This window comes from Canis lupus, chromosome 30 (assembly GCF_011100685.1).
Source record: "Canis lupus familiaris isolate Mischka breed German Shepherd chromosome 30, alternate assembly UU_Cfam_GSD_1.0, whole genome shotgun sequence".
Lineage (NCBI taxonomy): Eukaryota > Metazoa > Chordata > Mammalia > Carnivora > Canidae > Canis > Canis lupus.
In genome coordinates, this window is record NC_049251.1 from 1099852 (window position 1) to 1114867 (window position 15016).

The following is a 15016-nucleotide window of genomic DNA, read 5'->3' on the forward strand; positions in this document are numbered from 1 at the left end:
TGTTACATTAGTTTCAGATGTACAGTGTAGTGATTCAACAATTCTATATATTACTCAGTGTTCATCATGACAGTGTACTCTTCACCTGTTTCACCCATTCCACGCCAACCACCTCCCCTCTGGTAACCATCAATTTGTTCTCTATAGTTAAGAGACATATAAATGGGGGCAACCGGGGTGGCTCAATGGGTGAGCATCTGCCTTTGGCTCATGGAGTGATCTCAGGGTCCTGGGATCGAGTCCCATATCAGGCTCCCCACAGGGAGCCTGCTTCTCCCTCTGCCTGTGTGTCTCTCGTCAGTAAATAAAAGCTTAAAAAAAGAGAGAGATAAAAATGGCTAACGGACACATGAAAAGATTCTCAACATCATTCATCATCAGGGAAATACAAATCAAAACTACAGTGTGATATCACACCTGTCAGAATGTTTAAATTTAACAACACAGGAAACAATGTTGGTGAGGATGCAGAGACAGGGGAATCCTCTTACATTGTTGGTGGGCATGCAAAGTGGTACATCCACTCTGGAAAACTGTGTGGAGGTTCCTCAAAAAGTTAAAAATAGAGCTACCCTATGACCCAGCAGTTGCAATACTAGGTATTTACTCAAAGGATGCAAAAATACTGATGTGAAGGAGCACTTGCACCTGAATGTTTATAGCAGCATAGTCAACATAGCCAAATTATATAGGAAGAGCCCAAATGTCCACTGACTGATGATACACACAATTAAATATTACTCAACATATAAAAGAATGACACTTCACTATTTGCTATGATGTGGCTAGAGCTCAAATGTATTATGCTAAGCAAAATAAGCCAGTCAAAGACAAATGCCATATGATTTCATTCACATGTGGAATTTAAGAAGCAAAAGCAGATGAATATAGGGGAAAGAAAGAAGAAGCAAACCATAAAATAGATTTTGAACTATAGAGAACAAAACTGAGGGTTGATAGAGGGAGGTGGGTGGAGGATGGGGTACACCAGTGGTGGGCACTAAGGAGGGCACTTGTTGCAGTGAGCACGGGTGTTATATGTAAGTGATGAATCCCTAACTTCTCCTGAAACTAGTATTATGCTGTATGTTAACTAACTAGAATTTAAATAAAAACTTGAAATAAGAGTCTGTTTCTTGGTTTATCTCCCTTTTTTCCCTATGCTTGTTTGTTTTATTTCTTAAATTCCACATTTATTAGCTAGAATTTTTCTATAAAGAAATTTTATTTGACATTTTAGTTATCCTGAAATATGGTTGGTACAGGAAAGGCAAGATAATTGCTTATTCTTTCTCTTTATTGTTTTTCAGATATGCTATTTCCTTAGTCTGTAAAGATGACTGTTTTTTCAAAATATACTGGATATTTCACATAGTTACATTTCAGTTCAATGCAATAGCTATTTTTAGTGTTCACATCTACCCATTTTTTAGCTAATGAAGACCATCAGGTTGGCTCTTCTGTCCTTTGACAAGATCTAGTTATTTTGATAGCTTGTTGGCTATTTCCCAAACTTGTATTTAAGGTTATAAGACTTTGAATTAGTTTCTGTAGCTTTTTTTTTTTTTTTTTAATGATAGTCACACACAGAGAGAGAGAGGCAGAGACACAGGCAGAGGGAGAAGCAGGCTCCATGCACCAGGAGCCCTACGTGGGATTCGATCCCGAGTCTTCAGGATCACGCCCTGGGCCAAAGGCAGGCGCCAAACCACTGCGCCACCCAGGGATCCCTAGTTTCTGTAGCTTTTATATATTAGTATCTATTTCTTGAATACTTGAGGTGTTCTTAATGACATTTGAATAATTTTTTATTTTCTTTCTCTCCTGCAAGGCAATTATAATTATATATAATTCTTAGGCACAGCAAAGAACCAGAGCTAATAAGGAAGTATTCACACAGACTCTACTGCCTGAGGGAACCCAGTCTCTTTTTCTTTTTCTTTTTTTTTTTTTTTCTTCATAGCTAGGTTCACCAAATTCTTGTAGGGTATCTCTTTTAACATTAAAAAAAAAAAAAGTGGCAAGGGTTTGTACAAAAATAGTGTTTGGTTACATGACCTGATGTCATTTTTCTTTTTTTTTACCCAATGTCACATAAACAGTTGGACATACCTGGATGGAGGTAGAGGGTCTTACTGCCATTATCAATAGCAGTAGTATATAAAGTCTAAAGCAACACACTAAGAGCTCAATAAGTACTTCTTAAAAATTTTATTCTAGATTTGGGTGACTTTAAGAGTAGGGTCTTTATAGGCTAGAATCCTAAAAAAAAAAAATAGTGTTTCCAGAGGTCTTCATGCTGTTAAGCCTTCATATTATTTACCTGTTAGAGATTTATTTTTGTTCCTGTTCTAGAGTGAGCCACATTCTCTAAGCATGGCTCATTGAGTTCTCCCACTTTAAGATTAAAATATGAATATGAAAATGGATTCTGTTAATACAGAGGCAACATGAAGTTATTTTGTGCTGATATTTTAATACCAATGAGAAACTAATTTGATTTATTTTTTTTCCAGATGATGGGCATAATAAGAAAGCTCGAAATGCTTATCTCAATAATTCCAATTATGAAGAAGGAGATGAATATTTTGATAGAAACTTGGCACTCTTTGAGGTAAAAATAGGAGAAAACTAGGATGGAGATTTCAGGAACAGAGATTTCAAGATAACTGTTTTCTATCCCATTTAGTTTTAAAGCAGTACAGGCTGGATAATTTTAAGAACTATTTGTTAAAATATAATACTTACTATAATTTGTCATTGTAGTTGATTTATTCTGTATAACTTAATTATCACGAATAAGTAGCCATTAAATCAGATTTCTTTTTTTTTTTTTTTTAAGATTTTATTTATTTATTCATGAGAGACACAGAGAAAGAGAGGCAGAGACACAGGCCAGAGGGAGAAGCAGGCTCCATGCAGGGAGCCCGACGCGGGACTGGATCCCAGGTCCCCAGGACCATGCCCTGGGCAGAAGGCAGCACTAAACCACTGAGCCACCTGGGCTGCCCTAAATCAGATTTCTATGATTGAGGATGAATGTTGACATCACAGGCATATGGAGAACCTTGCTGCTGAATTTAGCTAGGATTTAAATATTTGAATTGGAATTATCTATGAAGTATAAAATAGAGTATTTTTCAACTCTGTGCTTGGGAAGACTATCATTTATCTTATAACTACTAATCGAAAATCAGTGTAGGAAGTCGGCTGCCAGATTAAGAGGGCCTATGTTTTTTTTTTTTTTAATTATTTATTTATTTGAGAGAGAGCACAAAAGGGCAGGGAGATAGAGGGAGAGGGACAAACAGGCTTCCCACTGAACAGAGTCCAATGCAGGACTTGATCCCATGACCCCAGGATCATGACCTGAGCCAAAGGCACGTGCTTAACCTACTGAGCCACCAGGCACCCTGAGAGCCTATATGTCTTAACTGAGACCATAGGGACTCTGATGGGGTCTATAGTCAGGTTGTTGAAAGGAGCCTGCTTTAGTCCAAGACTACTTTGTGTCTGGCTTTGGACATTGATGCATGTGAGTGCCAGTTCTCTCAGTGTATCTATTTTTTATTTTATTTTTATTTTTTAAAGATTTTATTTGGTGGCTCAGTTGGTTGAGCCTCTGCCTTCAACTCAGGTCATGATCCCAGGATCCTGGGGACAGAGCCCTGCATTGGGCTCCCTGCTCATTAGGGAGCCTGCTTTCCCATCTCCCTCTGCTGTTCTTCCTGTTTGTGTTCTTTCTCTCTCTCTCTCTCTCTCTCTCTGTCAAATAAATAAAATCTTAAAAAAAAAAAAAAAGATTTAATTATTTGAGAGAGAGAGCATGCACAAGCAGGGACAGTGGCAGATGGAGAGGGAGAAGCAGGCTCCCCACCAAGCAGGGAGCTGGACTCGGGGACTTGAGCCCAGAACCCTGGGATCATGACTCGAACCACCCAGGCACACCTCAGTGCATCTACTTTTTAAATGATATCTTCTTTCAGCTTTCTTCAAGAAAATATCAGAGGTGAATATTTAGTTCAGTCACAGAAGTTTTTTATTGAGCTTCCTGTGCTTGGTGTAATAAATAATAGCCATAGATGTTATTAGAATGTTAGTAGCTTAAGGGCACTTGGGTGGTTCATTTGGTTCAAGCATTTGACTCTTGATCTTAGCTCAGGTCTTAAGAATGTTAGTGGCCTAAAGAAAGAGGCACTGTAGTTAAAGGTAATATTATCAATGTTTTTTACAAGGATACAGCTGTCTAAAGGGGCCAGTGTGATTTTGCTTTTAATGTAAAGTTAAGCCATTAGAATGATAAAGCTTTTCACTTGAGAATTTTATAAGGATTTATGTAGCCCTGATTAAGTGTACATTTTAATGTGGGAGGAGAATAAAACCTCATTTATAAATTTTCTTAAAATATTTACCTGTGAAGTATTTTCTCATTTGATTTGTAATTTTCTGGTACAGAGGTCACTTTGATGCTTATTTCCAGTGTTCTTTATTACTCATTTCTTCCATGTTTCTGGTTTTTTAGGAAGAAATGGACACCAGACCAAAGGTATCTTCTCTCCTCAACCGTATGGCCAATTATACTAATCTGACACAAGGAGCAAAAGAGCATGAGGAGGCAGAAAACATTACTGAAGGGAAAAAGAAGCCCACCAAGGTGAGGCTTTCAAATAACAAGGATAAATAAAAAGAGTCCCATATATAAGAAAGGAGGAAGTATCCAGGGTATCACTCTATGCTCAGTAACTGTTGAATGCTTGATACATGCCAGGCGCTGTTCTGGGCAGTGGGGGTCATAGCAGAAACACATGTAGTGTGCTGCTCTCATGCAGTCTGAAGTCTAGTATGAGGAGATCGTTGTTAAACTGAATATTACGTGTTGACAGCACTCTAACAAAAAATATAAGCAGGGATAGGTGATGAACATGGCATAACATATGCAAAGACTTGACATGGAATCATTTTGTTGTACACCAGGAACTAATGTAACATTGTGTGTTAACTTCAAAAGGCAGGGTAAAGACACTGAAACTGGCCAGCAAGAGAGCCAGAGCAGAGGAGGGGTCGAGAGATTGGTCAGGGAAGCCCTCGCTGACAGGGCCATATTTAAGCAGAGACCTAACCAGTGAGAGACATGGGCCACCCAGTTAGGAGAAGAGCATTCCAGGCAGATGGAGTGGCATTTCGGAAGAAGAGTGTCCACACCTGTCCACTGGTGCCGTCTCTGTTGTGAAGTGATTGGGTTTTTCAAATACTAAATTTCAGTTTTTCTCAAAATATGGAACACTATTACAAGTTAGCTTTCTGGTTCTTCAGGAATAAAGTGACCCTCAGATCTTCATTTTGCCAAATGCATTTACCAGCTACCATGAAGGATTATGCCAAATTCTGAAGGAATTCTATCAAATCATTATTCAATTTTTAAATGAAAAGGGAAAGCTAGGGGCCCATGGCTGACTCTGTTGGTGGAGCATGCGACTCTTGTACTCATGTACTATTGTGAGTTTGAGCCCCTCATTAGAGAGATTATTTAAAAATAAAATCTTTTTTTTTTAAGATTTTATTTATTTATTCATGAGAGACACAGGAGAGAGAGGCAGAGACAGCCAGAGGGAGAAGCAGGCTCCGTGTAAGGAGCCTGACGTGGGACTCGATCCCGGGTCTCCAGGATCACGCCCTGGGCTGAAGGCAGCGCTAAACTGCTAAGCCACTGGGGCTGCCCAAAAATAAAATCTTCAAGAGAAGGGAAAGCTAATAGCTTCAAGAACAGAACATTTTATTTATTTATTATTACTATTTTTTAAAGATTTGTTTTTTCATTCATGAAAAACACATAGGCAGAGACACAGGCAAAGGGAGAAGCAGACCCTGTGCAGGGAGCTCGACGTGGGACTCGATCCCAGGACCCCGGGATCATGTACTGAGCCAAGGCAGATGCCCAACCACTGAGCCACCCAGGCGTCCCAAACAAGAACATTTTAATTGTTGCGGGTACACTTAAAAGTTTGTGGTAAAATGCCCATGTAAAAACATATGGGGACCGCTGTGGACTGTGGGCCACTGGGGTCGGTGAAGTATCTCAAGATGGCTGGGCGAAAACTTGCTCTAAAAACCACTGACTGGGTAGCTTTTGGGAGATCATACCTCGAAACCAAAAGGCCATTGCCAACTCCCTGAAATCCTGGAATGAGATGCTTACCTCCAGGTTGGCTACTCTTCGTGAGAAACCACCTGCTGTCGACTGGGCTTATTACAAGGCCATTGTGGCAAAGGCTGGCTTGGTAGATGACTTTGAGAAATTTAATGCCCTGAAGGTTCCTGTGCTAGAGGATAAATACACTGTCCAGGTGGATGCTGAGGAAAAAGAAGATGTGAAAAGCTGTGCTGAGTTTTTGTCTCTCTCAAAGGCCAGGATTGAAGAATATGAAAAAGCTAGAGAAAATGAAGAACATAATTCCATTTGATCAGATGACCATTGACCTGAATGAAATCTTCCCAGAAACCAAATTAGACAAGAAGTATCCCTATTGGCCTCACAAACCAATTGAAAATTTATAAACTTGAGTTGGGGAGAAAGCCCTGGCCCTCATAAACGTTGAACATTAAAAATAATGATATGGGGAAAAAAAATATGGGGACCTACGTAAAGTGAAAATGTAGAGCTCTATGAACATTAAAAAGTATGGTGATCAATGTTTATAAGATGGAGATTTTATATGTGCCTCTTTTAAGATATTGGTTATACTAATTACCTCTTTTGTAAATAATATGGTAATTAGGGAACAAGTTTTTATATACAAGTGAAGGGATAAAATCATCTCTTCTAGATGACTATATAATTTTTCTTTTGTCAACATATTTCTTTTCAGACCCCTCAAATGGGAACTTTCATGGGTGTCTACCTCCCATGCCTACAAAATATTTTTGGAGTGATCTTGTTTCTGCGCCTTACGTGGGTTGTGGGCACGGCTGGAGTTCTTCAGGCCTTTGCAATTGTCCTTATCTGCTGTTGCTGTGTAAGTCCCTATTTGGCTCCTAGAGGTCACCTGGAACATTGCAAGAGCTCAAGATTATTTGCAATGAACCTGTTTGAGAATAAAACAAAGAGTAGTAGGGAAAGACTCATGATCTCAACAGGAGAGATTATTTTGATATTAACATCTGAAGGATTTTCAGTTATTTAGTGTCTGTTCTTCGCTTCTTATGTATATGCATAATATATACTAGATATTAAAAAGGAAGACTTTTAAAGGAAGTGGAAGTATAGTCCTTGATTCACAGAATTCAGAATCCAAATCATTTGAGTTTGATAGCACCAAAGTTAGAAAATGATGTACTACACCAGTATGGTATTGAGGAACAAAACTGATTATTTTTTTGGGGTGAGGGGTATTTGTTTTGTTTTGAAGCCAGATCTGTTACCCCTTCCCTAGAAATTCAGATGTAGTTTCCAGGTCTTCTCCCCACTGTACTGAGAACATTCTGATCTTACTGGAGTTTAAACTCCTCTTACCCACATATCCCAGCCACATCTATCAATTTTTTTATAAGTTAATAAAAATTATTTTTTATTCAACTGCTGACCTCTTTTATTACTATCATTATTATACCCTCCTTGTGCATTATGCCCAGCTGAGTGCTTTATAAAGCAGAGTAACCAAACATAGTTGTATCATTAATAACTTAAAATTAACAGTACTACCTGTTTCTTAGTCTTAAAACTTCAGGGCCATGTTTGGCTCCTTGATAACCTCACATCTATTCAGCTACCAAGGTCAATCAAGTCTCCCTCTGACCTCTTTTATATACAACCCTTCTTAATATTCCTATACTTGCCCTATAGCCCTTACTTTTCACTGAACTATAATAACCTAGTAACAAGTCACTCTGCCTTCACCTGCTCCCTGTCTGCAGTCCATTCTGTACTCTGCTACTACCAGGCAGTGTTGTCAAAATACAGTTTTTATTTGTTCAGAAGTCTTCAGTGACTCCCCTCCTTCCTTAATATTGTTCTTCTAATTGTAACTAGTCCTTAGTTTCCAGTCTGTTTTCCAAGCTAACTAGGAGACCAGGGTGAGATCAGTGGTTCCTACTAGCACCTAACCTACTGATTATGTTATAGAAGCATTTTAACAGAACACTCAAGATCGCAGTAATGTGACTAGTACAGTGAGTTGAACCACCATCATTTCATTTCCACACTCTTAGGTATGGTGGCCAACTCCATAAAAATAAGAAGAGCTAATTTTTCAAAAAGTGCTGTGAGGCACTTTAAATAGTACAGAATACAGTAACAGTCTTCTCCTCTCACTTCCTTTACAGACACTGTTGACTGCTATCTCCATGAGTGCCATTGCCACTAATGGAGTGGTGCCAGGTCAGTAGGCTAAGATTGGATTTCAGGGATTGTCAGTGACTATTGTGTATGTATGCTATAAAGTCAGAGGTGCAAACTTCCCAGGAATAGAATACTATTTAATCTGTTGGTCTGCTGTTCATACTATGTAACTTGAGAATAAATACTTTCTTTAAAAATCTATGTTCTAAACTAGGAGAACCCTCTTCACTGTTGATGGTAATATGAACTGGTGCAGCCACTTTGGAAAACAGTATGGAAGTACTTCAAAAAATTAAAAATAGAAATCTATACAATCTAGTAATTTCACTGCTGAGTATTTTCCTAAAGAAAATGAAAACAGTAGTTCAAAACCTTATATGAGCCCCTCTGTTTTTTTGCTGCATTATTTACAATAACAAAGTTATAGAAGAAACCCTAAGTGCCATCAGTAGATAAATAAATACAGAAGATGGGGAAGGACACGCACACACACACTCATCAGAATATTACTTAATCATAAAAGAGAACAAAATCTTGCCATTTGTGATGATACAGGTGGACCTAGAGATCCACTTTATGCAAGTGAACTGTCAGAGAAAGATACTATATGATTTTACTTATACATGAAATCCAAAAAATAAATAAATAAACAAACAGGAAAACAGACTCATAAATGTCGAAAACAAACTGATGGTTGCCAGAGAGGAGAGGAATTGGGGAATGGTTAAAATAGGTGAGAAGGAATAAGAGGTACAAACCTCTATTCATAAATAAGTCATGGGGATGAAAAGTACAGCGTAGGGAAGACATTCGGTAATATTGTAATTGTGTGTGGTAAAGACGGTAATTGCGCTTCCTGTGCTGTGCGTAGTATACAGAATCGTCAAATCACTATGTTGTACACTTGAACTAATACAACCTTTATTATGTCAACTATACGTCAATTCAAATAGGAAAAACTCTTATGTTCTAAACTGGAATCCTTAATTTGTATCACATTCCTAGCTTCTTTTAGTTAGAATATATTTTATTGAGTTAGTAAGATCTTCCACCGTAAAGGTTTTATCTTTCACTTCCCGTTAACAAATCTACTTTTTATCACATTCAGAGTTTTGAAAAACTTGAAACATTTATCCTTCTTATTTATGACTTGTTTACATTCTTCTTACTGATGTACTTTCTTTTTCCTGCTTACATTCTATTTTGTCTTTTAGCTGGAGGCTCATACTTTATGATTTCCCGGGCACTGGGCCCAGAGTTTGGTGGGGCTGTTGGCCTCTGCTTTTATCTCGGTACCACATTTGCAGCAGCCATGTATATCCTGGGTGCCATTGAAATTTTTCTGGTGAGTAATAGCTTAAGTGTGGTCAATGGTGTAGAGAAGATAGAGATTTGGATATCTTTTGTTGTTTGATAGCAAAACTTCTGAGAGATCCACTACAGAATCAGTCATGTGATTGTTAACCTGTTAACTGACATCCTATTGTGAATATAAGTCAGAAAGATAGTGAGTATCCTTTACCTGCCTGCTGCTTCCCTTACACCCATTCACCAACACCCTACCACTTCATCCTACCACTTCATCCTACCACTTATTTTATTTTATTTTATTTATTTTATTTTTTTTTATTTTATGACAGAGAGTGAACTCAAGCAGGGGGAGGGGGAGAGGGAGAGGGAGAAGCAGGCTCCCACTGAGTATGGAACCCAATGCAGGGCTCACTCCCAGGACCCTGAGATCATAATCTGAGCTGAAGGTAGACACTTAACTGAGCCAAGCAGGCAACCCCAAGAAGTTAGTATTGAGGCAAGATTTGTACTAATAGGGAAAAAGTAAAAGGTTTTTCTTAAAAATCTTTTTTGATATCTTCAACTCAATGAAATAAAATGCTTTTCATTTCTTTATTCACTAGAATGTCTTTTTTTTTTTTTACTGAATTTAAAATAGTCCTATGTAAGTAGGAATAATGAGGTGTAGGACTCAAGATAATCATTGTAATTATTTTATATGACACTTTGAATAAATTATTAATGCTTTTTTTGCTATTTCCATTTGGAAATGTAGGTATTCAGAATAGCATATAGACTTTAAAAAAAAGAAATGATACCCAATTTCTGTAGAAATTAGGTTAAGTCTCCACTCATTTTCTGTCTTTGCTTTCCTTTGGAAAACAGATGCAAACCACAACAGCCCTTTTACTTGATGACTTTGAAGTGATCTCATTTTCTACTTCTTTTGCTTAACAGGTATATATTGTCCCCCGAGCTGCCATCTTTCGTAGTGAAGATGCACTCAAGGAGTCAGCAGCCATGCTAAATAACATGCGCATCTATGGCACAGCCTTCTTGGTTCTCATGGTATTGGTGGTGTTCATCGGTGTACGCTATGTGAACAAGTTTGCCTCACTTTTCCTGGCCTGTGTCATTGTATCCATCTTGGCCATCTATGCTGGAGCCATCAAGTCTTCTTTTGCACCTCCACACTTCCCGTACGTATCTCACTGCCTGGCCATTATTATTGGGTAGTCATCAATAGTATCTGGTGATACAATCACTTCAGGTACAATTTCACACTCTCCCTGAGATTTCACTCATGGATAAGCTCAGTTAGCATTGAGGAAGGAAGCCTCCCAGCTTCCTGGGAGAGTGTTGATCCTCATTCTTATGTCCCAAGCATAGAACTGGCAGCTGTAACCATCATTTGGGTATAGATACTAGGTTTTTCTCAAAACTTCCTTATAATGAATGATTGTGCTTATTTGAACTATTATTCATGAAGAGCTTTACAGGTAGTATAGTTATTACCAGCAAGCCTTGTAAAGTACTTAAATGTTGGCTTCCTGTTATTAATAGAATATGAGGAGAGTCAAAGACACCTGAACTCCTACCTAAATATTTGTAATTAATTAAACTTTTTAATCTGTTGTTAATACCATAGTATACTTTCTAGTCATAAAGAGAACTAAATGTCACACTGTTGGCATGTATACCTCTATGTAGACATTAGATTATATATCATACGTGTGTGGTACATTGAAGTTTTTTGTTTTGTTTTTTTAAAGATTTTACCTATTTATTCATGAGAGACACAGAGAGAGAGGGGCAGAGACACAAGCCGAGGGAGAAGCAGGCTCTATGCAGGGAGCCCAATGTGGGACTTGATCCTGTAACTCCAGGATCCCACCCTGAGCCAAAGGCAGAGATGCTCAACCACTGAGCCACCCAGGGATCCCATAAATACAATCAAATTCTTCAGTTTGAATTCTGTCATTACCACCTACTTCTGGTATGACTCGGGCAGACTACTTAGTCTCCCTAAACCTCAGTTCCTCCACCCACAACATAGAAATACTAATGCGTATTTTCTGAGGTGACTATCAGGATTAAACTGCAGAAAATGTAAATAAGCCTCCATTTACAGAATGAGTCAATAAATATTAGTTCCTTTTGCATCCTCTTAGAGATGAGGTGGTTTTGTTTTGTTTTTCCATTATTAACCTAATTCTAACCTATCTTCTTTTTAAAATGTTTTCTTCTTGCTTCATTTTTCTTTGTTTTTCTTTGATTTGCTTTCACTTAGGGTCTGCATGCTGGGTAACCGCACCCTTTCATCAAGACACATTGATACTTGCTCCAAAACCAAGGAAATTAACAACATGACAGTACCTTCAAAATTATGGGGCTTCTTCTGTAACTCCAGTCAGTTTTTCAATGCTACCTGTGACGAATATTTTGTTCACAATAATGTCACTTCAATCCAGGGCATTCCTGGATTGGCTAGTGGTGTCATTACAGGTGAGTTAGGAAGCTTTTGAACAAGTTTTTAATTTTCTCAGGAAAACAGGCTTTTCAACCTTAGACTCTCCTATTATCCATGACATCTCACTGCCACAGTATCACTTCCCTCCCTAAGCTCACCACACAGCTCTTGATTCAGCATCTTCTGCTTTTCTGTTAGTGAACTTACACTTTTTCAGGACTCCCTTGCAGTGCTTTCTGCTAAAATTTCCCTCCTTTTGAAGCAGAGTTAAGCAAATAACTTTTTGAAGTAGGATAAAATGATAAACTATCCTGTAGAACTGCCAGTGTTCTCCCCACCGTGACAGCCAGAATGGCACTTTCAGTGTCACCACATCCACATGTGTGTTTTCCTCACTCAGCCCAATTTCTGAAACTCTTTGCTTAAGCGATTTCTGTCTTAAATGTTTGGTCCACAGATGTCTTTGCATGTAAGCAAGTTTACACTAACATGTTAGAAATTTTAAAAAATAGGCTTTGCAGGGCATTCATCTTTAATCTGCTTAAATTATACTAATTTGCATTAATAAATTTAACTGCATTTGTATGTACCAAATCATTTTGTCATATTACATTTGAATCAGATGAGAAAGAGCATTTGGTTTTTATTTATGTGTTCTTTATCGTGTGATACGTATGTGCTCGTGCAGGAACAAACATACCTTTAAAAAGTATATAAATGAGGAATATGATTTAGAATATTGTTTAGACAGAAAATTACCTAATTATCTTCTTTACAAACTTCTGTTGCTTATATGCTTTTTTCTTCCCACTGCAGAGAATCTTTGGAGTAATTACCTACCAAAGGGAGAAATAATTGAAAAGTCCTCAGCCAGATCTTCTGATGTCTTGGGCAACTTAAACCACGAGTATGTCCTTGTTGACATCACCACCTCTTTTACCCTTCTTGTGGGGATCTTCTTTCCCTCTGTCACAGGTAAGCAGAAGGGCTGTTGTCTATTTTAGAAATTATGAAACCCAGGGAGTGATTTTTCTTAGGAGACAAAATTATATTCTCAGGCTTTTCAGACTTGCTTCGAGTCTTTGGTATCAGTATGAATATCAAAGTATCCAGAACTAAGAAGTTATTACCTTCTTTTTTCCTTCTCTAAAGGTATCATGGCTGGATCAAATAGATCTGGAGATCTGAAGGATGCTCAGAAGTCTATTCCCATTGGCACTATACTTGCTATCCTGACCACCTCCTTTGTCTGTATCCTTTTCATGGCACATCTGTGGAATGAGGGTGATCAGTATTTTTATCCTGGTGGTAAAAATACCTGCTTTACCAGCTCACTTTTCACCAGAAAATCTACTCACCTCATCTCTAAAATTCAGAAAAGAGTTTAGCAACTCATTTTACTGACAGCTTTGTATCTCAGAGGGTTAGAGGCCAGTTCCTTGACTCTCAGTATGGTAGATTTAAGCAATGTTGTCCTTTTTGGTGCCTGTATTGAAGGTGTTGTTCTTAGAGACAAGTAAGTAGTTGATTTCTTTGTAACATTTATGTGTGTGGTGTGCCTTCCGTTGTATCTGATCATTCCACATTGCCCCAAGACACAAATTCAAAACCCAACTGAGGTATATGTCATGACTAACAATTAGGAAATATATGTATATGGTTCCCAAAATGTTTAGTGAATAATAAATGCCAGTTGTATTATTCTAAATAGGTGAGATGCAATGAGTATAGCATTCAGTAAAGTAGTGAATCTGTCTGCATAACAAAGGCTTCCGTACATTAAGAGCTGTTTGGAAACTAAGACGAAAAGTGAAAGAGAGAGGGTTAAAAAAACAAAAACTTTCAGGTGTCTCTAGCTTCTCCTCTATGAGACAGGGAAGTATGTATCTATCTAGCATCCTAAATAAAATCTTGAACTTTCTTCATTTCATTCATGAAGGCTGCTGGGTATTTATCCTTTCCTTTCACCTATGAGCAAAAAATATGTTTTTCTAAGAGATTCCTAGAAAAATCTTTCCCCTAAACTTGCCAGATTTGTTCCCATTTTCCCCATCTGGGGGAGTTACTAGCCTCACCATTTACCCTTTCTCAAAACAGAAACATGGGTGCCATCCTAGACTTTCTCCACCAGTTCCCTCATCTAGTTGGTCCCTAAGTCCTGGAATTTCCACCGTTCATTTTAATGATGAAAGTGTATGTGTTTTGTGTTTGGTTTCTTTCATTCAACACTGTGAAGTTCATCCTTTTTCGTCTTTCCACTATTCTTTATACCTATCCATTTGCACAGGCCTTGGGGATCTTTGGCCAAGATTATTGTAATTATCTCCCTTTCAGTTTTACCACCTTCCAGTCCTTCTTTCATGCTGCCCCCAGAGTGATTTCTGTACAACACAGAATTAGATCATACAAACCTTCCTGCTTCACAGCCTGCCAAAGCCCCTTGAAACCCATCACTTTGGTCTGGCCCTGTGTACCTTTTTCTCATGTCCTCTCCCATCATTCATTCCCTCATAAACTCCCTCTGCTCCAGCCATAACTAGAAGTTAAATAGGCAGACATGCATCTGTTTGTGCAGTTTGCTTTGTTCAGAGTGGGTAACTCCCACCCAGCAGACACACTGAGCCTCTAAGACCCTCTAAGGATCTTCTGTCCTGTGAGCTTTCCTACACTCACCCAGCAGAGATAACCACACACATCCCCCCTCGTTCAGCCAGTACAGTATTGCACTTACTACATTGTAGCTTTTCGTATCACTCTCCCTGACTAGATTTAATTTTTTTAGGACGGAATCCCCAGTAGATGCTATATATACATACTGTTGACAAAAAAAGAATAAGTAGCATGGCTTACTATGACTATACTATTGTCGCTGAAAATACATGGGTGTATAGAGCTTTGGTAAATTACACCCTTATATAAAA

General features: G+C 38.3%; 1 protein-coding gene and 1 long non-coding RNA gene across 5 annotated transcripts in view; one reads left to right on the plus strand and one right to left on the minus strand.

Moving 5' to 3' along the window:
- Positions 1 to 15016, plus strand: part of SLC12A6 (solute carrier family 12 member 6) — an 88134-nt gene that overhangs the window by 56037 nt on the left and 17081 nt on the right. For all 4 annotated transcript variants that reach the window (XM_038579902.1, XM_038579901.1, XM_038579903.1 and 1 more), the window contains 10 exons: positions 2517 to 2614; positions 4523 to 4654; positions 6867 to 7013; positions 8320 to 8374; positions 9550 to 9680; positions 10583 to 10824; positions 11916 to 12130; positions 12912 to 13070; positions 13248 to 13346; positions 13554 to 13611. In XM_038579902.1, coding sequence (XP_038435830.1) covers positions 2517 to 2614; positions 4523 to 4654; positions 6867 to 7013; positions 8320 to 8374; positions 9550 to 9680; positions 10583 to 10824; positions 11916 to 12130; positions 12912 to 13070; positions 13248 to 13346; positions 13554 to 13611 — 1336 coding nt within the window. The remainder of the gene's footprint in view (positions 1 to 2516; positions 2615 to 4522; positions 4655 to 6866; positions 7014 to 8319; positions 8375 to 9549; positions 9681 to 10582; positions 10825 to 11915; positions 12131 to 12911; positions 13071 to 13247; positions 13347 to 13553; positions 13612 to 15016) is intronic.
- The window catches only part of LOC119866855, a 55922-nt gene that overhangs the window by 33366 nt on the left and 7540 nt on the right, over positions 1 to 15016 (minus strand). The window contains exon 2 of the long non-coding RNA XR_005381400.1: positions 6197 to 6351. This is a non-coding gene — a long non-coding RNA (uncharacterized LOC119866855). The remainder of the gene's footprint in view (positions 1 to 6196; positions 6352 to 15016) is intronic.